General features: G+C 31.6%; 2 protein-coding genes across 2 annotated transcripts in view; one reads left to right on the plus strand and one right to left on the minus strand.

Annotated features, from left to right (window-relative positions):
- The first annotated feature begins 471 nt into the window (after positions 1 to 471).
- On the plus strand, positions 472 to 4,254 carry LOC124540130. The gene is made up of 5 exons (XM_047117567.1): positions 472 to 643; positions 720 to 839; positions 1,068 to 1,155; positions 2,373 to 2,459; positions 3,232 to 4,254. The coding sequence occupies exons 1-5, from the start codon at positions 627 to 629 to the stop codon at positions 3,280 to 3,282; spliced, it is 363 nt and encodes a 120-aa protein (XP_046973523.1). The 5' UTR covers positions 472 to 626; the 3' UTR covers positions 3,283 to 4,254.
- A 1,610-nt stretch (positions 4,255 to 5,864) lies between these two features.
- LOC124540128 (tubulointerstitial nephritis antigen-like) overlaps positions 5,865 to 27,119 on the minus strand; it is a 63,397-nt gene continuing 42,142 nt past the window's right edge. The window contains exons 4-9 of the mRNA XM_047117565.1: positions 17,478 to 17,647; positions 14,036 to 14,216; positions 11,966 to 12,100; positions 11,313 to 11,509; positions 7,219 to 7,358; positions 5,865 to 6,297 (exon numbers count right to left, since the gene is read on the minus strand). Coding sequence (XP_046973521.1) covers positions 6,160 to 6,297; positions 7,219 to 7,358; positions 11,313 to 11,509; positions 11,966 to 12,100; positions 14,036 to 14,216; positions 17,478 to 17,647 — 961 coding nt within the window. The 3' untranslated portion in view covers positions 5,865 to 6,159. The remainder of the gene's footprint in view (positions 6,298 to 7,218; positions 7,359 to 11,312; positions 11,510 to 11,965; positions 12,101 to 14,035; positions 14,217 to 17,477; positions 17,648 to 27,119) is intronic.

The following is a 27,119-nucleotide window of genomic DNA, read 5'->3' on the forward strand; positions in this document are numbered from 1 at the left end:
ATTTTCTTAAGTATCGAATCTTTCTTAAAATAAAGATAACATTCATGAAATTGCACTGTGTATATAAACAGTATAGATTGAAGAATATTCATAAATAAGACTGAAATGTTATTCATTAAAACGAGTAAGTTATGCGTTTGAAAGCACTTTCAAATAAATTCATCATTTAATGTAAAAAATGTAGTCATTAGTATTTTTAAAGTAACAGTATAACAATAAAATAGATACAGCACTAGTTATTTGTATTTAAAAAGTTTTTCAAACCAACTAATCGAAGGATCTCACTACTTATAAAATTTAGATTGATCAATTACATAAATATGTATAATTTTTATACGTGTCTGATGTCGTTATTTTTATGGCAATTATAAGTTAAAATTTGAATATATATTTTTTTTATTGAATATAAATTGCTACTATTATATCAAAGATAAAAGCAAAAACCAATCGGACACTATCATATATGTGGTTATATTCTGTTCGATTGACATTTGACGTTTTGATAAAAGTTATCAATAACTGCAGGTAGCATAAAAATACACAAGAAATATAATTGATAATAATTGGATGTTCAAAACTTATAAGCTTAAATAAAACTTTACACGAAATAAAATATACTCAACGTCATGTCAGAAGAAGAGATGTAATAGTTTATATTTAAACGAGAATAATTTGTCTTCGTGTATTTGTATGGTTTCACATGTTTTCTATATTTTCAGAAAAAATGAAAATTTGGAAAGTCCAGAAGTTATTAAGACAGTGCAGTTACTAGCAAAGGGCTTAATGGAAATATACGAACCGCCAATATCAACTTTGAATACACATTTAAAAGAATTGACGTAAGAAAATCAAATTAATAAGCACCTAATGATTATTATAAAGTATGTGTTGTAAATGATAATTTTAGCAGTAAATAGACTATGTTTTTTTTTAATGTGATAATAAATTATAGCTTTCTAATTTTAAAATACCTCAAAGTATCTTATGATTGACATAACATTTCAAATCCATAATTTCATTGGTTTGTTACCTGTATGTAGAAGTAAATATCATTATTAATTTCCTAGAGATGAACAAGAGGCTGTACACAATATGATTGTATCAGAAAACAGAAGAATAGATGATCTACAAAACGATGCTACATTAGATGCACTGGTAAGTTTCAAACCTTATTGACACATTAAAGACTTTGAAATTTAATAGATGTTATACATCATTATCATTTCAGTGTAATTTTCGTTGAATAACATTCTCTGCTTTTATTACTGGTAAGGATTTATTCGGACTTGCCTCAGTATTCAAACAGAATACATAATACATTAACTGGACGCCACCAATGATTATAAACTTTAATGTCAAGCAACATTAAGCAATTTTTAGTTGTGCCATGTTATTTCTTGTATTTTACTTATTAATAATTTCCTAATAAAATGTAATTCAATCAAAGTTATATAAATTTATGTAATACATTTAATATTATTAAAATCAACTTAAATATAATTTCCAATTTCCTGCATTTAAACTACTTTTCATTCAATTTCATCAATTTTCTTAGCAGTAAACTATTTTTGATGTCGTAACAATTGTTTTTCTGCAGTCAGTATTGCCAAAAAAAAAATGTATATGAACTATAACTCATCAGATCACACAATTCATTTGTTAAAGGTTTCTTTATTATTATTTTCAAAATTGTGTCAATTCACATTCAAAGTGACCCTTCCATTATGTCATTGCTGAGATTAAAGGAGGAGAGAGGTGTAGTAGGTTTATGTGAGCTTGTCATATTGTATTTGGATGCAACATAATAGGCTATTTGACAATGTTAAAAATAAATTTGTGAATTATTATAATCAGTGTATATTAAGAGTTAAGAAGTGGTTATTTACTAATGAAACTTGAAAATAATACTTAATTTATTCAAAAATCAATAAATAAAAATACATTTTTTCAAACGTTTGTCACGTGACACAAAACGCTCCTGATTGGCTAGGCTTATTATGAAGTCACTTTGTTGTAAACCTTGCTTTTCTGCTATATGTACCACAGATTAAAATACAGCAAAGTGACGTCACCGATCCCATTGCAGCGCCATATTGTCCAAGTAGCGTTTTCGCGCGTTATTTAAATATGGAATTTTTAATATGATATTTTGCAGCAAATATGTACTGGAAATAAAAAAATCTACTTTTACTGGGTTCCTTAACTTCTACTAAATAATATAAAATGGATTTTGAAAACCAGTCAAATATCCTGTGTCTGTTTTATTCTATATATGATAATACTTACTTTTAATTCAACACATTGCACATTAAACAGATAATCCCTATGAGATAAGATAAGTTTTGTATTTTATAAATATTTTTTAATTTCAGCTGGCTGATATAGCGACAAATAAGGAAAAGTTGACATCATTAACAAGCTCAATGTTGTCATTACATAAGAGAGTACAGGATTTGCAGGTATGTAATATTTGACAAGTAACTTTTTTATAGATAGTTATATATTTTAGAGAAGACCACCGTATGTCATAAATAAGCACATCAGCTTTACTTGAACATATTGATGAAAAAAGTGTGTTACTATATTTATTTTGAGAAAAAAAGAAATGAAAGGCAAGCTACTTCTACATAGAAAACTAACTACATTGTTTACCAAATAAATACTTAAGAAGTTGTTTGATATAAATTATGTCACTTAAAATTTATTTATTTTCTTCAAAATTATCTATTAATATTAAAACGCAATGCCTTAATAAATGGCTTTTGCCATACACGCCGAGTGGTCACAGAGAGAGCATGTATCGCTCGTTGTCGCGCGCCATACTTACACATACATATATATTTTGTACGTAAACTGCCTCTGGACATTTAAGGCATACAAGACACTTTGATCTGAAGTATTTATTGTAAATTATATAAACTTTTTTAACTATAAAAAATATGTACTCCAAATGACATATTTTAAACAACTTCAATAAAAAGAGGTTCTCAATGCAATTGTATTATTGTTTATTCAGAATGAAGTACCACACATTTCTTAGGTACCTTAACTTACCATCATATTTAAAATCGAAGCCCTGTTGATTTATTTATTTATTTGTAGAGTTTGTTGAGACCATATATCTTATTATGCTCCAAAATGTACAGTTTTATCTATGAATTTATTAAAATACATATTAATACATATTAATACATATATATATATATATACATATATATGTTTTTATTTTAGGTGAGAGCTGCAAATGTGGAAAAGGCTGCAAAAAGTCGGGCAGCAAACTGAACTTTAATACTATATATTTTTTAAGATTTTTATCTAGGTTATTAATATTTATTATTAAGAAAGAACAATGACTTAAACTAAAAATATAAAGACTATGTTAAAGATGTGATGAGAAGATTATGTTTAAGTTTTTAAATTATATGAAGTATAAAATCTAAGGATGTATTTTGAATATTTTGTATAAATACTTAATACATTGAAACATTTTGTCGTGGTATATCTGTAATGCCATTACCTTTCTAAATTCAGTTATGAGCTATGAGCAAAGAAAGGGGGTAGAAATGTAAATCTATGATACTTATGGATAATAAGATCATAAAATTATTTCCAAACTAGCTATCAAAAAACTCCATGTATATATTGATAGAGAATGTATTTCTTATTAATTTGCCATCAAGAGTGAAAATCGATCAAAGGACAGTTAACGGCATTATAGACATAACACGCAGCATTGTGAACCAAGTTTCACATTAAAGGAATTTGAGGTCCTACATAATAATTTTCAAACAAATATGTTATATTTTATTAAATGTTACTGTTGTAAATAAAAATAATTTAAAAAGGTTTTATTAAAAAAAAGCATAATTTTAAAATTTTTATTGACTTTGTTACAATATTACATTGTTTATTAAAAATAAATACATGTTAATGCTTTTAATTATTAACAATTCTCATACATTCAACTCTATGTAACCCATCAGGCGGTTCGACCATACTCTGCTATAACTTGCTACTTTACTTGACAAATAATTCAATTAATTTGATTGTGATGATAAGTACTATTTGGGTAAAGATGATAGAACATTTATTATGATTTTATTTGACTGAAAAACTATTTAGATCAATTTTGATTTGAGAAATTAAAATATTTACTTATGTTGTTGAGTTGCTTAATTAATTTTTTTTAATCTGTGAAAGTAATCTTAGTAATTACTCACTACTAGAGATGCATTAAGTTTTTTTTTTATACCAGATATGAAATAATTTATTCTCAATGTCCATAGAAGCTAAGCTATTTTTAAACTGTGCATTCCTTAAATTACATTTAAAATAGTATATCTAAAAATATATAAGCTATTGTCTATTTATGTAGACATTATGAGAAGAATAAATTTATTTAAAAATACTTTTTTTTTTATTGATAAGACTAGTGCTTGACAGTGCTCGGTATTGCGTGCTTTATTTTTGGCGCTTTTAAAAAATATAAGTATTTTTCCAAATGGAAATCAAGTTTTCCAAACACAAGCAGTCATTCAAAATAAAATATGAATTATCACGTATTTTTATGGTAAAATAAGGACAGGCATATAATCGACATACAAAGCTGAATAATCGATGTTCTAGAACATTAAAATCTTCAACGAAATGTCATAACTTTAATTTGCCGTTGCGTCGTAATAAAGCACATGTGTGGAACAGGCATAAATTACTTATATTAAAAATGGCAGTTACGTTTCTACATGTGGTGCATAAATACTGAACTTAAACAAGCCTTTATTTAAAAATAGAAAACCTTAATAAATAATTGCTTATAGCAAAAAATCTTACGAACTATTTTTACGATTAATACGTATAATAAGTACTAGAAAAATAACTCTTATATGAATTTAAAGTATCAAGACTGCTTAATCTTAATCGTATCACTAGTGCGATTTTGATTATTAGTTAAACTTGTAACATGACGTTTTAACATATAAATTTTAAATATTTAATAATAAAAATATACGTCTACATCGTTACATTTCGTATAAAAATAGTCTAGAATTTATTTCCGCGTATTCGAAATTGACATGGTCCAATAATTTTGACTTATAAATACTCGTCAATTATCTGAAGCCATTTGTATACAATGTGTGCAATACAAAACAAATATACAATCCGTAAACTAACATTGAGTAAGGAACAGTGAACGTCATAGATAGTTTTCCCTATACTCATTAATGCAAATAAATTATCGTTTCAGTTTCGTCCATTCAATGAACGAGTTGAAATTAAAAGTTAATCGAGCGAAAAAAATAACAGAAATAAAAAAAATAATTAATGACATTAAATGTCACTTTTTTTATTTTTTATAGTATAATTTCAATTTTTTTACATATGACAATCTTCTTTTGAAATATTAAATATCAGTAACGACTAATGTCAAACTTTGCCTAGGTTCTACGTACTGTTCCCTGAATATCATTTCTGTATGTTTTGTGTTGCATATAATGTATAATTATCATCGTAAATCACCGTAATCTTTCAAATCAATCCTCAGACACACTATCACTGTAACTCGAATAGCCACAAAATATTTGAGTGCATGATCGAAAATGTCTTATCAAAACAGCACATTGTAGCTTTATTATCGATTCCGTAAAAAAAAAACAATATGTGACTTTTCTATTTAAAAATAATTTCTAGTTAAGTACACACTGATCGTAAAATCTGAAAGTCATAAAAATCGTAATGCAAAATCATTATTAATATTCAAATTATTAGCAAGATTATACAAATTACAAGTTTACTGCGGATTCGGTAAGGGTTGGTTAGGTGATCACCATAATAAGAAGCTTAGGCCAAGGGTTGGTATGTTCTTAGGTTCAAGCTTGTATCATATCAAAATATCACCAAATTTGGTTTAGGTTTGGCTATGTAACACAGAGTTTCTTTCGCATTTAAAATGTTACCATAGATAAAAACCATTAATAAAACTACAATGTGTTGTTATTGTAAGAAAAGTAACTTAACAAAAAATCTTAAAAAAAAGGTTTTGATCATGCACTCAAATTACTTTCATCCGAAATTTCTCGTACTATTCAGTAATATCCACCCCCGACTGGTTTTAACCGGTTTGCTGACCACGCACAGGGGTGTTATTAGATAGTTCCTATGTTATTTCTTCTGGTAGGCCCTGGTGACGTCACACAGGACAGTAACCACGAATGATTCGATGTCAGCTTCATTTGCGCCTCTCAGGATCCTGAAGTATCCATTCTCACCCCAGTTACAGCCCCAGCTGTTGGCTACAATCTGAAAATGAAATTAAATTATATTTTTATACTAAATTTAGTTTTATACTAATTTGTCATGGCAGGTATTTTTTTTTAGATCTAAATATATTTTTTATAAGTATTCTACAACATCACATACATTACTCTGATCCAATATAAGTAGCTAAAGCACTTGTGTTATGGAAAATCAGAAGTAACAACACAGAAAAATTAATGAAGTTTTTCTACATCGAATCGGCCGGGTTTCTAACCCGGGACCTCGGATTGGCATGCTCATAAAAACCGTGTAAAATGCTCATAAAATGTGTACACACATTACTCGACCAGGTTGATATCATTATTTTCAGTTACTTAACTTGCAATGTTTATCTTTGTAACTATGGAAATAAAAGACCAAAAGCAAGACCGGCATGAACAAGATGGTATGTCTCTTGTACCCAATGCAACGTCCAAGCAGGTTGTACTCTGCAGGGTTAAGTGCAGTATAATTTTGAATAAGTGTCCTTTGTATAATTTTATTGCAAGGGAAATAGAAAAACTTGAAACATTCACAAATTGGGTACTAGTGTATTAAAAGGCTTTATCGACTGACGATTACTGACAATAACATTCAGGGTGATGAGCACTGTTAGTTAATAATTATTATTAATTATATGTCTATCTATTATATCGTTTTATTCATAATACATAATTGTTTCTAACTTGAATAGGATTATTAGCGGTTGTTGTTCAAAGAACATTAGATATCCGTTAGATCATTAATGCGTGATCATTTCTGCGACTAAGTTATTATGTATCTTTTGCCTGTAGTTACTCTGGCTTACTCCCAACGGGAATACAACAATATAATGTATTCCAGTTTGTAGAATATTTGATGAATGGCGAGACCAGACGTCTAGTTATATCAGCATGTAAATAGTAATCTGTCATGTAAACATACCCAGTACTTCTCCCCGCGTTCCTCGCCCCAGCCGACGATACGGACGCTGTGCAGTCCCTTCATATGCTGATTACCGTACGGGCTGCGACGGTAAATACCATCGTGGTAGTGGAAGAAATCTTGATAGACAGTCATGACCGCTGTAAGTAGAGAAAATACACTGAATACCAAATAGGACCAGTATAAAATGACCTGTATCACAAGCCAATATTCAATAAACGATATACTTATTTATGGCATAGTTAAATGGATATTGGCTACTCGATGGGCACTACCCAAAAGATTTTAGTGCCTTAAGAAACTTTAAGCAATTATTACTTTAGTTACAAACACTTTATATAAGATTTCTTTTGTAACCACCTAGGTGATATTTCTAATGTATTTTAAATATCTTAACTTTCGGGGAGAGGCCTATTTATCCTTAACACAGATTATTTAATTAGCCTAGCTAGGATTGCCAGTACTTGATCTGTGTTTCTTTTGATGACCGTGTTATAATACACTGAGACTTTTATCGTAGTTCAACCATGTAACTGTTTATAAAGATAATTTTTGTATGGAATAAATAAATTATTATTATCATTATACTTTAAAATGCTCCCTTATATAAATATGACCAATTTTACAGTTTTCCAAATGCGAATACCATCGTGGTACCAATTACAAATAAATTTATTTTAACCGAAAACTGTTTATAGTGCACAGTATAGCAGAGTTATTAGCAAAACAATTGGATTATGTGAATCTAAGGTTTGGTTATGTAATTTTTATGTGTGGGTTTAAATAAAACCTTTGTTACTCTTTGAATGCACGAGGCATATGCGTTTAAGACCACCACGATAGGTTGTAATTCATAAGGACATAATACCTTCTCCAGATTACATCCCAGTCGTTTTAGTAACACTACTTAATAAAACTACATTAATTGTTACGAGAGTAACCTTAGCCTTCAATACGGTGTTAGGACATTTGATTCTATATCATAATTTATATTACATTATTATTGCATATTATTAATATAGCAGGGGCTATTGAATTTACTTTATTAAATACAATTATTATTGTAATTAATTGATCAATAATTTGTAAGACTATAATTACTAATATTATTTTATATGGCATAGCATTTAATACTGGCATGTAACACTATTTCTTATTTTAAATATGATTGAGCTTTCAATATAAAAAATGAGACGATAGCGGGGGATTCTAACAAAAGATAGAGACATTGAAGCATCATTGTAAAACGATAATATTATTTTGGCCATCCCGAACTACTGAAATGAAATGATATTATAAATGTGTAAGTAGCTCTGTCTGTATGTCGCTGAATCGAATTTGATGAACTTCAGTATGAAGCAAACTTGAACTTTAAGAAAGGACATAGGTTACTTTTTTTCTTAACACATGACAACCAACAGCGCAAGACGCGAGCGAGCTTCTAGTAATTAGTAAATTAATAATAGGCTATTTGACTGGTTTTTAAAATCAATTTTATATTATTTAGTAGAGTTTAATGAACCCAGTAAAAGTTGATTTTTTATTTCTAGTAAATATTTGCCGAAAAATTTCATATTAAAAATTCCATTTTTAATTAACGCGCGAAAACGCTACTTGGACAATATGGCGTTGCAATGGGGTCGGTGACGTCAATTTGCTGTATTTTAATTTGTGGTACATATAGTAGAAAAGCAAGGTTTACAAGAAAGTGACTTCATCATAAGCCCGGCCAATCAGTAGCGTTTTGTGTCACGTGATAAACGTTTGAAAAAATGCACTTTTATTTATTGATTTTTGAATAAATTAAGTATTATTTTCAAGTGTCGTTAGTAAATAACCATTTTTAAACTCATAATATGCACTGATTACAATAATTCACAATTTATTTTTCGTATTGTCAAATAGCCTATTGTCATTCCCAATAATCAAGTGATTTGATACACTGATTATTGTCAATATCCACTTTTTGTTTCAAAAGTTCGTTAAAAATTTCTCATTCCTGTTATTTCTGTAACGTTGAATTGATTAATGCAATTGTTTTATGAACAGGAAGTACTTCTATGTATAATATATTCCTAAGTATTATATTATGATATATTTTATTGTGTCACGGATTTTGAAGAGATAATAATATTATTGTTGTTTAATTTTGTATTGCATTCTTTTTTTTTTAATAACAGTGACGTCAGAAGTGTACGCGATATCAATGTCTTCAGATATTTATGTAAACGATTAGATATCGATGTTATGATTCTGCTTATGCAAAACAAATTATTATTATTGTTATGGAAGTTACGTGGGAGTATCAAGCTTCCTAAATGCTTGCCAGTAACGTGAATAGCCCATTTTTAGGGCAATGAGTGGATTCATATATGTCAAACGTAAGAAACCTCTGATACAAAACGTTATAAATACTAATAGTACAAAGTCATTACATTAATTAACTACGTTCTGTAAAAAGAGGTTTATTCTTTTAAGATTATATTATAAAAACAGCTGTTTCTGCGACCTTTGCAAGTTTTAATCTAACAAAAAGTTATTATTGTAGCTTAAGTTACATCAGCTATCTACCAGTGAAAGTCCCGTCAAAATCGATCCAGCAGTTCCAGAGATTCGCCGAAACAAACATACAGACAGACAAAAATTGTAAAAAACGTATGTGTACCTTGTATTCATACAAATGAATTTATTAAAAAGCGGTTATTTTAATATTACAAACAGACACTCTAATTTTATTATACCTATTTATAAAAAATATTTGATAGTTCAAGTTTTCGGGGTTGGTCGAAAAGAAGGATCCTTGGAGCTCAAGCTACATTATTATACACAAATTTCATTCAATTCATTTCAATAGTTTGGAGATAGAGCTACGTACAGACATACAGAGTAACTTTCGAGTTTATAATATTAGTATAGATTAAAAAGTAATCAGAGTATACTAAGGTCATATATCAAGGAAGTCACCAGCACTTATGTCGCGTTATTAAAGTGTTTGTCGCTAATGGGAATCGTATTCTTAGAATTCAAGTGTCTGATTATATCATCGCCCTTCGGTAAATGGCTTTTATGAATGATTGTTTGTTACTAGCACTTGAACGAATCTTTGAACTCGATTATGACAGCTCGTCATAACATGCATGATACAGCCAGGAATTTTGAAAATTGCCGTGTACACACTCTTGCCTCTGGGAACGCACTTCGGCTGAAGTAACCAGAATGTACAACCCATTTTTAAAATATGCTTTGTTTATATTTTATATGAGAAATTAGAATGTTATAACTAGACAACGACATGTGCCCCAAAAACGACATTTTACTTACGTACACTCTACCTAAAAATCTATGAAAATTGACAGCAATATGTCATTATTTTAATAGAGACTGTCAAGTATAATGTATAATGGCAGCACCTGCTACACCCTTTGTCTGGCCACTTTTTTGTTTATTTTACCAATATCTCCCTAGAAAATAATTCTCTACGTCTCATTTTTAATAGATTTTGGGTAAGTTTTCTTAATAAGGATAAACAAAACAAATAAGAAGTAAAAAAAATTAGTCCATGTTTTTGCCACACGCCAACTTACACTTGACGCACTATATAAGAGGGTTGATTTTTCTCTATTAAGCTGTGAATAGTCCAATTTAGTTTCATATTTTATTACATATATTTTAGAATACTAAAAACTATTTTTGATTATCCTATTATTAACTCTTAATGTTTGTGTTGTTCTAGGTTAAGGATTAACAAGGAAATTAATACTACCATTCTTGGCTTTAAAATTCAATTGAGTTTAGTGTCTCAACCGCACCGATCAATCTCATTCGTGTCTTCTCCATCCTACGTGACATTGGCGAAATAATCTGTGCCCTACCGGCACAACTAAAAGTCATTAAACTAAGAATTGAATTGATTTTCCTCTAGAATAATTTTACGTAAAGTCTCTCCCTTTTAAGGAGGGACTAATTCCACTACTTCATTCCAAACCAGGTTGGAGGATACACATGTGACAGAATGGCATTGGACTCGTAATCTTCAGAATCTTTGCCGCTTATGTAAATGCCATTTTTAACTTTTTCCATAGTTATATGCTCACCTTGTACTGGTCCAGAGTCCATGATGTCGTACATGATGTCACGTTCGTTGCTCAGCCTGCCGGGGGGTGCGACCTTGTACCTGGATGTTCTTTGCTTGACGGGGATTCTGCAACCAGCCTCAATCAGGTTGCCCTTTGACCTGAACGGACATTTGGTGTCTGCTGCTTTGTAGGGGAAGCATTCTTCGTCTACGATCCTATTGGAAAATAATATATTAAAGAGGTTTTAGTGCGTTTAAAGGTCAAAAGAAATTATGTTTAGAAATATTGTTGGTAGTATATAAACGGACAAAATTGACTAAAGCTAGAAGTTTGTTAAGCCTTTATAATTTTCAATTGACTGGTCGTTACTAACTCACTTCGTAACTTAATCGTGTATATAGAAAATCTTCGATCTGCATGGTGTTTTTTCTTTTGAATTTTAATTGTATTTTAATTGCAATGTTGCATATTTATCATTGTGAATGCCAATATAATAAACAGTTGATTAAATACGGATGCTTTGAGTGTATAGACTCGATATGGACTTTATTATTTCAGTTCTATTAACCAAAAATTCAAAAATGACCTTATGTTCTGAAGACTAAAAGATATGAAGATAGTTGTATCTAATTTATGATCAATAGTACATTAGTTTTGTGTTTAAAACTTACCCTTTTCCTCGTACGAAGTTCCAAGCGACATCGATGTGTCCACCGTGGCAGCCTCGTTGCTGATTGCGATTACAGGAAACGAGGGACTGCGGGCTCAGCACCATACTCTCTGCACCGTTGGACTGGATCGCAAACCTGGGTATTGAGGAAACTACGTTAGCCAAAAGTTTTCGTGTGTCTTATGAGTAATAGCAAAACCATAACCGATAGTAGAATTTTGATACATTACATAGTTACGGCGGTAAACGACTTTGTTTGTCCCTATGTATGCTTACATTTATAACATTAACGGATTTTGATGCGATTTTTTTAATAGATAGAGTGATTCGAGAGGAAGTTTTTTGTATATATTACATGGACACGATAGAAACACTGATAATTTAAGAAGTTTCTAATGTGATGTCGTAAATAAACAAATTCTGTGGTATATTTATCATCAGCATTGCATAGGGCGAACCCGAGGACGGTCGCTAGTTAATAATAAAGTATAATGCCTCTATTTGAATATAGATATTTGAATTTGGAATTACTAAATTTGCATGTATTATTTATTTGTATTGTAATTCTCTTAGAACAAATAATAGTAATCAAAATAATTGTTAAGCTCTGTTTCGTATTCACATTGCTAAAGATAAGGCCGCTCTTCTCACATTAAGAACGTAGCTCTGGGAAATTTAAAAGAGCCCTCCGAAGTTGTTGGAACGTCTTATTTTTAGCTGAAGTGTTCTTTGCATAAGAATTCGTACTTCTTTTGTGAGAAATGCATAATGCAGTCTCTGTTTTAAATCTTATTATATGTACGTGTGATTTTTGTATGCGGTATCTTTATTTACTTAATCTTTCTGATTTCATTTTAAAAACCACTCCTTCAGGCTTTACCATTAATCAAAAATGTAAATCGAAATACGTTATTCCAATGTTGTATTACAGATAGTACTATACTCAATGTAACCATTGGAATGGAATGTCGATTCTACCGAGAAGACCTGACAAGAAACTCTGTAGTTACGGAGTATTTTTTAAATAACGAGGTTATGTCACTTTTAACAAACAAATTTAAATAAATCGGCAAAATAAAATATCTGCTAAATTTGGATTTGCTCCCAGAAGGATTTATTGACCTTATCGGAAATTTAAAACATATAATTTTGTATTGAGAGATATGCCTTAGTGATCACTAATTGTCTTGATATTAGATTTTAATCTATTAATAGACCAAGTTAAAATGACTGTAAAATCTTATTAAAGAAATAAATACAATTACAAGTTTACCTTTAATCCTAGTGTTTATAAATGATTGTCACAGTCTTTCAAAAAGGTTTATATTATTGATGTAAATACATAAATGTCCAAAAATATTTGCCATTTTAGCAGAAATATAGAATTGTTTTTTGAAGTAACAACAACAGCAAAATGTATAATTTTTTCAATGGTAACGCTATAGAGGACTAGAATTCGATTGAATGACTATATCGTTAAATGAATTGGTTTTTTCTCATAAATATCATATTCAAAACTCTTCCGCTTTATACTGCGCTATTGATATTACCTATTGTTTTTTTTAAAACCTTTTTATACGTTTTATACTGAAACGACTCCAATTACATACATGTTATACAACCGTAGATTGATATTATAGGTTATGTATCGAAATAAGTTATTCTTAATTTGAATTATTTCCTATTCTTAGTTTTATTGCGCCTCGATAAAAGCGTTAGTCTGTTCTAAACTGGTAATTTCATTAACAGATATTAGTGTGTTCTTTTAGTTTATTTGTTCTTTTTTCAAAATTTTACTGACATTAAACGTTACCGCTTCTATTAATATTATACTTATACGTTTATACTTCTCAGTAAATGGGCTAACTATGGAATTAATAGATAATAAGTCTACTGTTGTGATTCTGGCTATTCTGGCTATTAATGCGGTTTGTTGGACATGGAATATAGCACATGAAAATTCAGATATGTCTGGCCGAGTTTGAACCTCGATCCACGCAAAATCATTAAGGGTTTGAGCTTTATTTACTGGTAAGTATACAAGAACAACGTGTCAATATAAAATTGTTACCTGTCTGAAGCAACTGTGGCAATCGATATGGCCCAATCTGATCCACACCATTCCTGGTCCACGACTGGCGAAATGTAGTTTGGCCAGCGTTCGCGGGCGTCGAAGTGCGTTGGGTAGTGGATGTCTTTATCGTGCCTGATGGGACCCATGAGTCGAGTCTCGCGGCTCAGAGGTAAAGTACCTAAAGAAACATTCAAATTATGATTATGTTTTTAATGATACCAACTATAATTGCACTTGTATAATCTCCACAAAAAAGCCTTAATTCTTGTCTGTTTTCTCTTTTGAAAGTATTTTTTATGAATATTGTGTTTTTTTCCTTTTTTTTATAGTATAGGTTGGCGGCCGAACATATGGGCCACCTGATGGTAAGTGGTCGTCATCACCCATAGACAATGACGCTTTAAGAAATATTAACTATTCCTTACATCTTCAATGTGCCACCAACCTTGGGAACTAAGATGTCATGTCCTTTGTGCCTGTAGTTACACTGGCTCACTCAACCTTCAAAACGGAACACAACAATACTGAGTACTGTTATTTGGCGGTAGAATAACTGATGAGTGGGTGGTAACTACCCTAACGGGCTTGCACAAAGCCCTACCACCAAGTGTTTCTGCTCGGTCAAACACATCTTTTGTGACGAATGTACTATATATGTATTGTATATAGGTACTTATATATATAGCTTATTTTGCAAACTATAAGACACCAGTGTTTAGAAACATAAAGGCAAGTGCACATTGAGATGTGTACTCGAAGAAAAAATGTTTCTCAAAACATGTATATTATAAATGTATTTACTTCTTGGTTCATTAACAAAGTATTCAGATAAATAAGTCTGTCAGATAAATATTATATCTGTCTGTCTGTCTATCTTGTCTAAGTTCCTTGTGATGTTTTTCTTTTTGTGTAATATGTTTTTTTTTGCTTTCAAGGGCTTTTAGTTTTGGTATTTTGTTTTTATAATTTCATTTATTTATTTATTTTCGTGTGCGCGCATGTGTTTATGTTTACCCAATAGTCAGGGGCCATCTGAAAATCAGTGCTGTGCATTAGCACAGCTTATACTGAGATGAACCATTGCTACCTACACTGTGTTCGTTAAATTTAATTATTTTCTTGTGTATAATCTATGTAATGTATGTGTGTAGCAAAATAAATGGTTTTAAATAACCTAAGTTTGAATACATGGCGAATACTTTTTAGTCGAACACAATATCTATACATATAATGATATACAATACCATATCATGCCATTAAAATAGCACAGCTTCAATTAGGATATTCAGTTACTGATCTTGATATTACTCGTGCTATTATATCGTCCTATATTAAAGTCATTCTACAAGTGATGATGATTTGGAATAAATCTTATATTTATAGTGTTGTATCTGTTTGAGATAATCGGTAGTAGGTGGTAGCTTCGTTTAAAATAGTTGTTAAATTACGATTAAAAGTGCTTGTAAAAGCCATATTTTGATTTTGATTGGATTCGACGCTTCACCATATTTTTTTTTAATTTGATTTATTGAATACGAGTATACATGCTTTGTTTATACAGACAACGATGTAACAAAAACCCCACTGGATTTATCCGTACATCAGATAAATGTGATGAAAGTTGGTACAAGTATATTTAATGAAGATTTTATACAATTTTGACGCCGCATAATAATTTCTTTATGATATTGAAGAGCAAATGGGTCATCTGATTTTAAGTAGTCACCAATATAATAAACTAGTTGTCGTTCGCGGCTTCACACACGTATTTTTTTTCGTTGTCATGAGTTTGGTAAAAATTAGCCTATATGTTCTTCCTTGGAGTTCAAGCTAGCTTTACAACACATCAAATTGGGTTCATTGGTTTGGTCGTGAAAGAGCAACAGATATACACAGACAGACAGGGTTACTTTTACGAGTACATCCATACATATAATAAAATTGGAGTGTCTGTTTGTTATATTAAAATAACCCCTTTTTCCGACTTTGACGGGACTCTCACTGACATATAACTGATATAATAAGGAGTAACTTAGGCTACAATAATATTTTTTTTGTCAAATTCAAACGCGTGCAAGGTCGCGGGCACAGCTAGTTTATAATATTAGTATAGAAGTATAGGTATCTGTGTTTGCAAATTTTCAAAAAAAATGGTGTAATTTACAAAATTCGATCTTTTCCTTTATAGATCTTGTATAAAAATCAACGGTATAAGTTACTTAGAAGGCTATACAGCTTTATTTAATACTAGATATCAATATCCTTGAGGCAAATCAAATTGTGCATTTATGCGAAGCGAGGCGGACTTGAATTCTATTTTGCCTGCAGGCTAGACTAATTCTTTACCATAGCGGGCATGCGATAGGTCAGTCAGTGTCAGTGCTTTCTCCCGAGTACTAGATTCGAATGCTCCACTTGCGCTCTCATTGTCTTGTAAATGTCAGTGTTCATAATGCATTTAATACTCCATGGAGGTTCAATATATATTCAATTATAACTTAAATTAATTCCTTTCATAAAGCAATATGTTCTGTAACGAAACTTTTTGGATTTAACTTAATTTTTTGGAACTAATATAACATATTTATCGTTCCGGAAAATAATTAGGATTTATTTAAATGGATTTTATTTATTTATTGAAATTAAAACAAGAAAAACAAACCGCGTTTATCGCGGTAAGTTCTCAGGTTTGGGGGTATCCTTTTTAAACTCATTGTAGTTATTTGTGAGTGTTTGGTTAATCCATATTTGGATGAAATGCTTGTAATATTATAGGTCGTTAAATACTCGGGTGCTCAAACAAAGCTATTTCGATCGCTAAGTTAAATCATGTAAAGTGTCAACGTAAAAAGAATTTAGATTTTAAGTTAGTATTATATTATAACATAGATTGGTATTTTTAATATTTTTGATTACCATGCTGTAATATCGAATTGGGACAACGTCCTGTGGGGATATGTATATAGTTTTACATTATAAATAAATATATAACATACCTACTGCCTATAAAACGTTGTAGAACCGTGCTTTCGTACAAAGATTATCATCATTTTCATATAGAAGACGAATATATCAGGGAACTAAGCTGTCGTATAGGTTTTCCCCCACGCGATCAGAACTTGGTCGAGATGGCCAAGTGGTTAGAACGCGTGCATCTTAACCGTTGATTGCGGGTTCAAACCCAGGCAAGCACCGCTGATTCATGTGCTTAATTTGTCTTTATGATTCATCTCGTGCTCAGCGGTGAAGGAAAACATCGTGAGGAAACCTGCATGTGACAAATTTCATAGAAATTCTGCCACATGTGTATTCCACCAACCAGCATTAGAACAGCGTGGTGAATATGTTCCAAACCTTCTCCTCAAAGGGAGAGTAGGCCTTTAGCCCAACAGTGGGAATTTACAAGCTGTTGTTGTTGTTGTAGTTGATCAGAACTTACCCAGTTTAAATATGAGGCCGTCCTTCAATTTCCTTCCGTGGAATTGCGTGTAGTTGTAGGCTCTCCAGCTTGAACCGCGATTAACTCCATACACCACATCTGAGTCCATGATGCAAGGGTCATTTTCACAGGACCAGCTTAAGGTCGTATCGCTCACGCGGACACATTTGCTGTAAAAAAAAAACTAGAGTTATTTTTTTTTTTTCATACTTACTTAAATTGGACTTATGATTAACGATCTTAGTGTGGTATCTTTCTTATATTAAAAAAAAATAGTTATTTTCTTCAATTTAAATTTAAACTACTACGATACGAAATTCTATCTAAAATAACTAAAAAAAGCTCATTAGTAATCTTTGTACTAGTATGAATTACAAATTTTTTGCGATTAATTTTTCACGTCATTTGCCACATCGTAATAAAAAGAAAATTCAAACGCATAGACTATATGTATCAGCTGAAACAGTCGCTTCGTATGGAAGTTTACGTCAATCATTCAATTAAAATATCTATACTTTACTCAAGTAATCATTCAAGCACTTTTGAATCGTCATTTAACAATTATTTTGAGTGAAGCTCGCACCGGTTCAGGTTCAACTAAGTAATTTCCCCCTTTAACCATTTAAAAAAAGAGTCGAGATGGCCCAGTGGTTAGAACGCGTGCATCTTAACCGATGATTGCGGGTTCAAACCCAGGCAAGCACCGCTGACTCATGTGCTTAATTTGTCTTTATAATTCATATCGTGCTCAGCGGTTAAGGAAAACATCGTGAGGAAACCTGCATGTGACAAATTTCATAGAAATTCTGCCACATGTGTATTCCAACCCGCATTGGAACAGCGTGGTGGAATATGTTTCAAAACCTTCTCCTCAAAGGGAGAGGAGGTCTTTAGCCCAGCAGAGGGAATTTACAGGCTGTTGTTGTTGTTGTAACATTTAAAAATGTGAATTTATACTAGTGACAAATATCATAATAATTATAGCTACATTATAATTATCTATCTTAAGTACTGTAGATGGCTGTTCATTATTGGTTCTACAGTGATATATGGTACTCAGAAAGTGACGAAACACATGGCCCAATCGTGTCAGTCTTCCTAAAACAAATATGAATGATACGGCACTACTGCAATTAATCAAAGTGTCAACTTTATGAATCCAATTGGACTGGATTACGCAAACATATGAATTAATATATAACCGTCATGGGATGGTCACTCTGTCATACAATTAATAAAATACTTGGAAAACAACTTTGTTATGTGATTATTATAATGTATAACGAAGTATATAGTATACAAGCTGTGCACGACCTTGTACGCCTTTGAATATAACAAAAAAAAAAATATTGTTGCCTAAGTTACTCTTTATTATATCAGTTATCTGCTATCGTGAAATTTCTATCAAGATCGGTCCAGGCGTTCCAGAGATTAGCCGTAACAAGCAGACAGAACGACAAAAATTGTAAAAAAATATTATTTCGGTATATGTACCGTGTAGACACATGCATTGAGTAAAAAATGCTGTTTTAATATTACAAACAGACACTCCAATTTTCTTATTTTTATAGATCATTCTATATACAAATAAATAGTGCGCTTGCGAAGAGCGGCCATAACGGCATATGACATCTCAGTACGACTCGATTTAAGCCCCAAAGTAGCTTAATAATTGTTTCACATAAAAATGCAAACAGATTATGCAGATGTGTTATTGTATATTATTCGCAGTAACTTAAGCATAAGGTCAGTTGAAAATAAATTATATAAGTCTTTTTTATTTCCCGTCGCTTCTCAAGTTTAATCAATTCATCGATCATTGTTACGCACATACATTTATTCCTTTCTGAGGTTAGTTGTGCTTGCTCTAATCTCAAATCCCATATATTTTTAATATTATTATTTTTAATTGTCAAGGATATTACAAAGGAGGTGCCCTTTGTACGTTTGTCTCTGTCTTTTACTACTTGCGTGAGTAGGACGACAGTACTTCTTATTGCGTTTTCTTTCAAGTAAATTTTCCTCTATTATTAATCCAAAGGTTTTATATATCTAACTATATATCACAAATAACTCCCGTGAGAAAATCGCAAAGGTATAAGTATTAATATCAATATTAATCAATGGAATATATGCATAGTATTAAAGTATTAGCACATAAATTAACCGGCCTCGTTCCGCGTAGGAAATGCGAAGTATTTTAATTGTGGTCATCATTGATACAAGTGTTGTGCAATTAGATATACTGAGTGTTTGTTACATTCCTCTACGAATCAATCGATTTTATTGTATACTAGCTGCGTAGCTTGTACGCGTTTGAATTTAACAAAAAAAAAAAAATTATTATAGCCTAAGTTACTTCTTATTATATCAGATATATGCCGGTGAAATTCCCGTCAAGATCGGACCAGCCGTTCCAGATATTAGTCGGAATAAACAGACAGACAACACAGTGCAAACACTATCTGTGTTACTACTATACCTATACCTATACTTCTATACTAATATTATAAACTAACTGTGCCCGCGTACTTGTGTACGCTTTTGAATTTAACAAAAAAAATTGTAGCCTAAGTTACTACCTTTTATATCAGTTATATGTCAGTGATAGTCCCGTCAAAATCGGGCCAGCCGTTCCAGATATTAGCCGGAACAGACAGACAGACAAAAATTGTAAAAAATGTTATTATGTTATGCCATATGTACCGTATATATAGGTACATATGCATTGAGTGAAAAGGCTATTTTAATATTACAAACAGACACTCCAATTTTATTATATGTATATACTACTTGTCACCCCCGTATTTACTTGCGGTTTACGGATCATTCCGTCCTTATTCTTCAAAGTTCCTTTGTGAACTATTTCCTTGTTTATAGTATTAGGAAAAAAATGCCTTTTGTCACATGTGTCTCAAAGGATGTTTTGTTAGATTATATAAAAAAATACCTTATACCTTAAGATATATTGTATGTGTACCTTATACTCTCACTGGAAGTTTTGTTAGATTATAAAAAAAACCCTTTATACCTAAAGATATATTGTGTGTGTATCTTACACGATACCTATCTTAGTTTTCCGAGTCGTTTCATATATTCTATATATGTACTATATATCGGGATTTGATCATTATCATAGATTTGTTTAGTCAGATATTAATCCATATATGTTCAATTAACATTAAATATAGACAAATATCGTGAAGTTTGGATAATTGATTTTTTAGTGTTTTTGGGAAGTCATAACTTAACTTATATTACCGGTTCGTAAATTTAGATCAGATGATATCATTTCGTATATTACACGAAGTTAATTAATATTTACACGATATAGAGTAATCAGTGAGTCCATTAAATTTATGAGATAATTAGATAAGCATTAATGGAATTTACAAGTTGTTTTTTAATCTTTTGTATTAATAGTGTAAGTCGATTTCTGTGCCTGTGATTAGGGAATGATAGCTGCATATATAGAGTCGGTTAAGGTGATATCAGACGCTTAATTTGAGTGAATGTTCTTTTGAGTGAAGGATACATGTTTCATTCATTCCATGTTCTTAGCTGGAATGACGTAAAAAGAACATTCAATATGCCGTCGATAGAACACGTGTCTCCGTTTGCTACAACGTTCACTCTGTGTTCAGACTGTTCATTTTTCGTTCATTCGGATTGGGAATGAAAGATGCGAATGAACTCTACAATCTAAATGAATCTAATGAATTCATTCGGCACTTTTGTTTCATTTTGTGTTTAGAGGTGTCGCTTTAAGTGAACGATGTAAAATGAAACACGAAAATCAATAAAAAATGAACCGTCTGATTCCACCTTAATGGTCTCATTTTAGAGAACCATAGATGTGCAGAAAATTGAAGACTCTCGATTGCTGTCATTTCCTTTCTTATAATGTAATTCCTTAGCAACGTAATTATTGTTATGTCATTAAAATCTATTGAACAAAGGCATGTTATGAAATAACGGATTATTATTTATTAAGTAAAAACATATTAATTGATATATCCAAATTTTTTACAATTTAACAAAGAATTAATTTTTGAGAGCGAAAATTTGCTGGCCGGTTAGAAAACGGTACTATGGCTTTATAAAAAAAATGGTTTAGTCATTTTGCCGCCAAATGTAGATGAGTACTTGTAGTTTAAATAGTCAGGTTTAGAAATTCCTAAAAAAACTTTTGAATAGACGCGAAACTAGTACGTATTAATAATGTTGCTCATATTGTTATAGTACGGCACAACTTAGATGTAGCATCGGCAAATTCAATAAAACCGATTACTGCCGATTTATACGACCAATAGAAATAGCTCCCTATCGCGCCCTTCGACGCTATTCGTCGCTATAGATTCTCGCGACAGTTCAACCCGAGAAAGAAGGTGCATGTAAATCGACGAATATATTAGGTCATATGATATTACAAGTTATTACGTTTGTGTAAAGATCATATTCAGTACTTAATTCGGATGTGATCGATTTTACGAATTTTGCCGATGCTACATCTAAGTTGTGTCATACTTTATATTCTTTATATAATATTCTTTTGCACGAATTCTGAGCCCGAGTGTCATGCGTGATCAGTTTAAAGCGTTTCAATTAAAAATTTCACGGCGCTGTACGAATTTATTAAAACGTCATATTTTTAAGGAAGTTAACAAAATATATATATTATTTTTCGAGTCGCTTGCAAGTACATTTTGAATGTGTACATTGTTGTATAATATATTAATTTTACCCATTTTGTTTTCCGTTCTACAACATTACACTTTTTATATTAACAACCTTACAATTTCTCATAGCAGGGCAAAAGCCTCCTCTCCCTTTAAAGAGAAGGTTTTGGAGCATATTCCACGCTGTTCCAGTGTAATAAGTTAAATGCAGGTTTCCTCACGATGTTTTCCTTCAACGCTGAGCACGAGATGAATTATAAAAACAAATTAAGCACATGAAAATTTAATGTTGCTTGTCTGGGTTTTGAACCCGCAACCACCGGTTGAGATGCACGCTTTAACCACTGGGCCATTATTTAGCGAGATATACTAAAACTGACCGCATAAAAATGATTACCTACCACCCTGTATCACCATGACGGTATTAGGATCGTTTCAAACTAAGATATACCCACATTTATGTCACGTGATGGTGTTGGTCCGCGGTAGAGTGGCCCAATGATCGTAGTGTCATATGAATCAATCAATCAAAATATACTTCTGAGTAAGTAATTTTTAAAAGCAATTTTCAATCGTCATTTAACAATCTATAACAAATGAAGCTATCACTGGTTCAGAAACTAGATTCTACAAAAGAATCGTAACCTGAGATAAAGTATTATTGATATCCTATTTTACGCTCTTTCTTTTATTGATAGTTTCATATGATAATACTACTCAAATAATAGTACTCAGTATTGTTGTGTTCCGGTTTGAAGGGTGAGTGAGCCAGTGTAACAACAGGCACAAGGGACATAACATCTTAGTTCCCCAGGGTGGTGGCACATTGAAGATGTAAGGAATAGTTAATATTTCGTACACCGTCATTGTCTATGGGTGATGGTGACGACTTACCATCAGGTGGCCCATATGCTCGTCCGCCAACCTATGCCATAAAAAAAAATGTTATATTACATTAAAATTATGTCAAGTATCTACAATATACATATATTTATCGCATAGTACTCAACCTTCCTGATTAGTTCTGAAGAGGTCGTATCAAACCGACATTATACACCTACGTATAAGTATCATGTAACCTTATGTTTATATGTTTTTTAACGATTATGGTGTAGGTTTAATAGTTATATGTTATCACCTACAAATTCTAAAACTATTGATATAAAATGCTCCGGAATGCGTTTAAGTTGATCTAACTTTAGAACGAGGTTTTCTCACACAATTTTCTTAAGTTAAGTAATGCCTATATTATAACAGTTTATTTTATAAATATATTAATAGTTTAATGTTAGGTTTGACAACTTGGACAAATCGTACACGAAGAATGCGAGTTTAACATTAGACGACCTCCGGGGCCGAATCGATGTAGAAAAAGTTCATTATTTTTCTATGTTGTCTTGGGTCTGAGTGTTTGTAATACAGTATTGACTTCTGATTTTCCACAACACAAGTGCATTAGCTACTTACATTGGGATCAGAGTAATTTATGTGTTGTCGTCCAATATTTATTTATTTATATATAGAAAGGTAAATGAAATAGTTGTTTTGGCAGTTCAAAATTGCAGAGTCAATTAGCTTAATTGTTGATTAATGACGTTTAATTTACTTGAAATAAATCAACTGAAAGCAACCGAACTAGATCACGAACCATGTAGGCCAGGTTTTGCATGTTTGTTTTCCTGTAATCAGTGGCGTAGCTATCGTAAGACCTGCCTTAACCCAGCACCTGTGGTGCACTGCACCAGGGCCCCGGAGTTCAGGAGGTCCTCAAAAATAAACCGTAAGCTTCTGAAGCTAGAAAATCACGACCCTGCGCACAAGATTTCTCATTTGGTATCTATATTTTAAAGGGTAATTATTAGTTAAAGAGGGATTGTAAAGAGTGGGTGAGGGCCCGATTCTTTTTCTATGCAGCGGGGCCCTCCCTCACCTAGCTATGCCACTGCTCGTAATAATACTTCCTACTGACCTTCTGTCTGTAATAAAACGTCATTAAGTTACATGACGAATTATTCTCGTATTTATGACCAATATGACAAAGGAATGAATGGGATTTATAAATTATTGATGACATATAAATAACGAATGAATGTTTTTAGCATGACGCATATACCAACAATGCTAACGCCATATTATTAATAATATATTTACGTAAGGTTACATCATAGCCTATACATTTTAAAGGGTCGCTTCATCCATTAGTGCTGGGGCTTAGTGCACTTTTTTTTAATTTGGGTGGATTATATTAATTCTTATAATCCACCACGACGGTTACATCTCGTTGGTTTCCTTCACGACATCACGAAATGAATCATAAACATCGCACATGATTTCTCTATCCTTTGATTAATCTATGTCTTTTAGGTAGGCGGACTGGCAAGTCCACCTGATCTACACGGTCTTTAGACATTGTTGCTTTAATAATAAACGTTATCAATGCGCCAATCTTGGGAACAAACATATCCCTCAAACCTACATTACATTAAGAATTAATATAACAACAACAACAACAGCAGCCTGTATATTTCCCACTGCTGGGATAACGCCTCCTCTTCCATTAAGGAGAGGGTTTGGAACATCTTCTTCTGTTTTTGTTGGTGGAATACACATGTGGCAGAATTTCTATGAAATTTGTCACATGCAGGTTTCCTCACGATGTTTTCATTCACCGCTGAGCACGAGACGAATTATAAACACAAATTAAGCACATATATATAGTGGTGACTGTCTGGGTGAACCCGCAATCATCGGTTAAGATGCACGCGTTCTAACCACTGGGCCATCTCAGCTCTCAGGAAAAAATATTGCTGTAAATTATTAAGGTCCAATGTAAGAACTAAATTGTTCTTGGAACAGCGGAGGGTCAGTTGTAACGAAACCGTTAAGCGAATATAAATAACAACAATAGCGACAATCACAACAAAAGATGTTCGACTCTAAATATGTCAATAGAATAACTGTTTAGCATTTCATATTGTTGCTAGGTCATCGTGAGGTATTAGCGGTCGATCACAGTAAATAACTTTTTAATAAGATTTATTATTTGATGGTAATAAGTTGGTTTTATAACGTAATACGTATACATACATACATATGGTTTATTGGTGCATATAAGATTGAACGGTAGTCACTTAACAACAGTTATCGGACTTTCCAAAAAAAAAACACTATGTGTACAATATGTATATACCTTTATAATCGCATTAAACTCAAGATTTTACGATCAACATTTAATAGTGCTAACAACCTTGTCGTATTAATACGCTTTTAGAATTTATTAAATGTTTCCTTATCATTTAATTTGGTATTGTGGAATGACCCTGCTTTTCTCAAGTAACACTTTAGGTGTATTTAAAGTGTAAAGGTTTTTATTTCTCAAAACTATAAATAATTTTATTGTTATTGATATAAATTCGAAATATGAAATTTGAAATGGAATAATAAATATACGAACTTTGACAAAATAAACTTGGAATTAATTCTTTATTCAAAATAAATCTTTGACAAGGATTTTTTTTATAACTTAAATATTTGTAGCTTAAGCAAAAACTCATTCAGCCAAATAATACAACACAAAAGGGGTTATATACTTTTTTTAAAGAAAAACAAAATAGAATGATGTCATCATCATCATTCATCGAGCAAAGTGAATTAAACATGAATACCCTAATTTATTACAAAATGTTGTTTGGCATTCTTCATTCAGTATTTATCATATAAATAAGAGAAGGCATGGAAATAAATATTAAGAAGCTATTGGATGCACATTTGATAACATCATTGCTTCAATAAATTATGCATTGATTTTTTTTATTTGAGACTATCTAAGACAGTCTTAAACCATAAGATATACAGGCTAATATTCATTTGTTTTTTTTTGCTAAATATCGTTTTTTAAGATGGTCAAGAAAAAGGTCATTATTATTTAATGAGAATGATTACCATAAGTCATTTTAGATCTGAACCAAATAATTATCGTGTCAATCAAATGTAAAACTCATTTATTTACTTTTACTAGTGCCATTGAAATAGGCATAGTGTTTTTAAAAAAAGAACATCTTTGTCGTCTAAAATGACTCGCTCGATTGTTATTTTGAAATGAACAAAGATCATTGACTTTGGAAACGTTTAAAAATAAGTTTAGTACGACACAACTTAGATGTAGCATCGGCAAATTCAACAACACCGATTACTGCTGATTCACACAACCAATAGAAATAGCTCCCTATTGCGCGATTCGACGCTATAAATTCTCGCGTCAGTTCAACCCGAGAAAGCAAGTGCTTGTAAATCAACGTGTCAAATTGACGAATATATTAGGTCACATGATATTACAAGTTATTACGTTTGTGTAAAGATCATATTCACATATGAAATTAATATTGATATTTCGGGATAGCGTATTGAATTCGGATGTGATCGGTTTACGAATTTTGCCGATGCTACATCTAAGTTGTGTCGTACTCTACAAGTGTGTTATCGTGATCACGAACACGACAAAAATAGCGTTTAATAATAGCGTTACGTTTTTAGAATCTGTTACGACTTACTGTTGCATTTCTAAGTGCTGCCCTTGAGTCAATCGTTTAAATATATATTAAATTATCATATAGATATTACTTGTAGTACAATAGAAAAGAACATAAGGAATCGTAAACAATTGCTTGATCCAGCGGAAGTGTCGAAGCAACATCAATTACCAGTAAAGCAACGACCACACCTTTGTTCTAGTCCCTTGGTTTCGATAATAATTGTACAATGGATAGGATAGAAATGTATATATAAATAGATGGGATAGGATAGGAATGTCTTTAAACGCAATTAATTATATGAATCTGGACCAAATCCTATAGTTTATAAAGGACATTATGATTTTTCCGGTTTGAAGGGTGAGTTAGCCAGTGTAACTACAGGCACAAGGGACATAACATCTTAGTTCCCAAGGTTGGTGGCACATTGACGA

Source organism: Vanessa cardui, chromosome 24 (genome assembly GCF_905220365.1).
Source record: "Vanessa cardui chromosome 24, ilVanCard2.1, whole genome shotgun sequence".
NCBI lineage: Eukaryota > Metazoa > Arthropoda > Insecta > Lepidoptera > Nymphalidae > Vanessa > Vanessa cardui.

What these genes read in the sequence shown, in the direction of transcription:
- LOC124540130 (XM_047117567.1), top strand. An exon ending in ACACATTTAAAAGAATTGAC is followed by an intron (nt 840 to 1,067) that starts GTAAGAAAATCA and finishes TTAATTTCCTAG; the next exon opens with AGATGAACAAGAGGCTGTAC. An exon ending in AGAGAGTACAGGATTTGCAG is followed by an intron (nt 2,460 to 3,231) that starts GTATGTAATATT and finishes TTTTTATTTTAG; the next exon opens with GTGAGAGCTGCAAATGTGGA.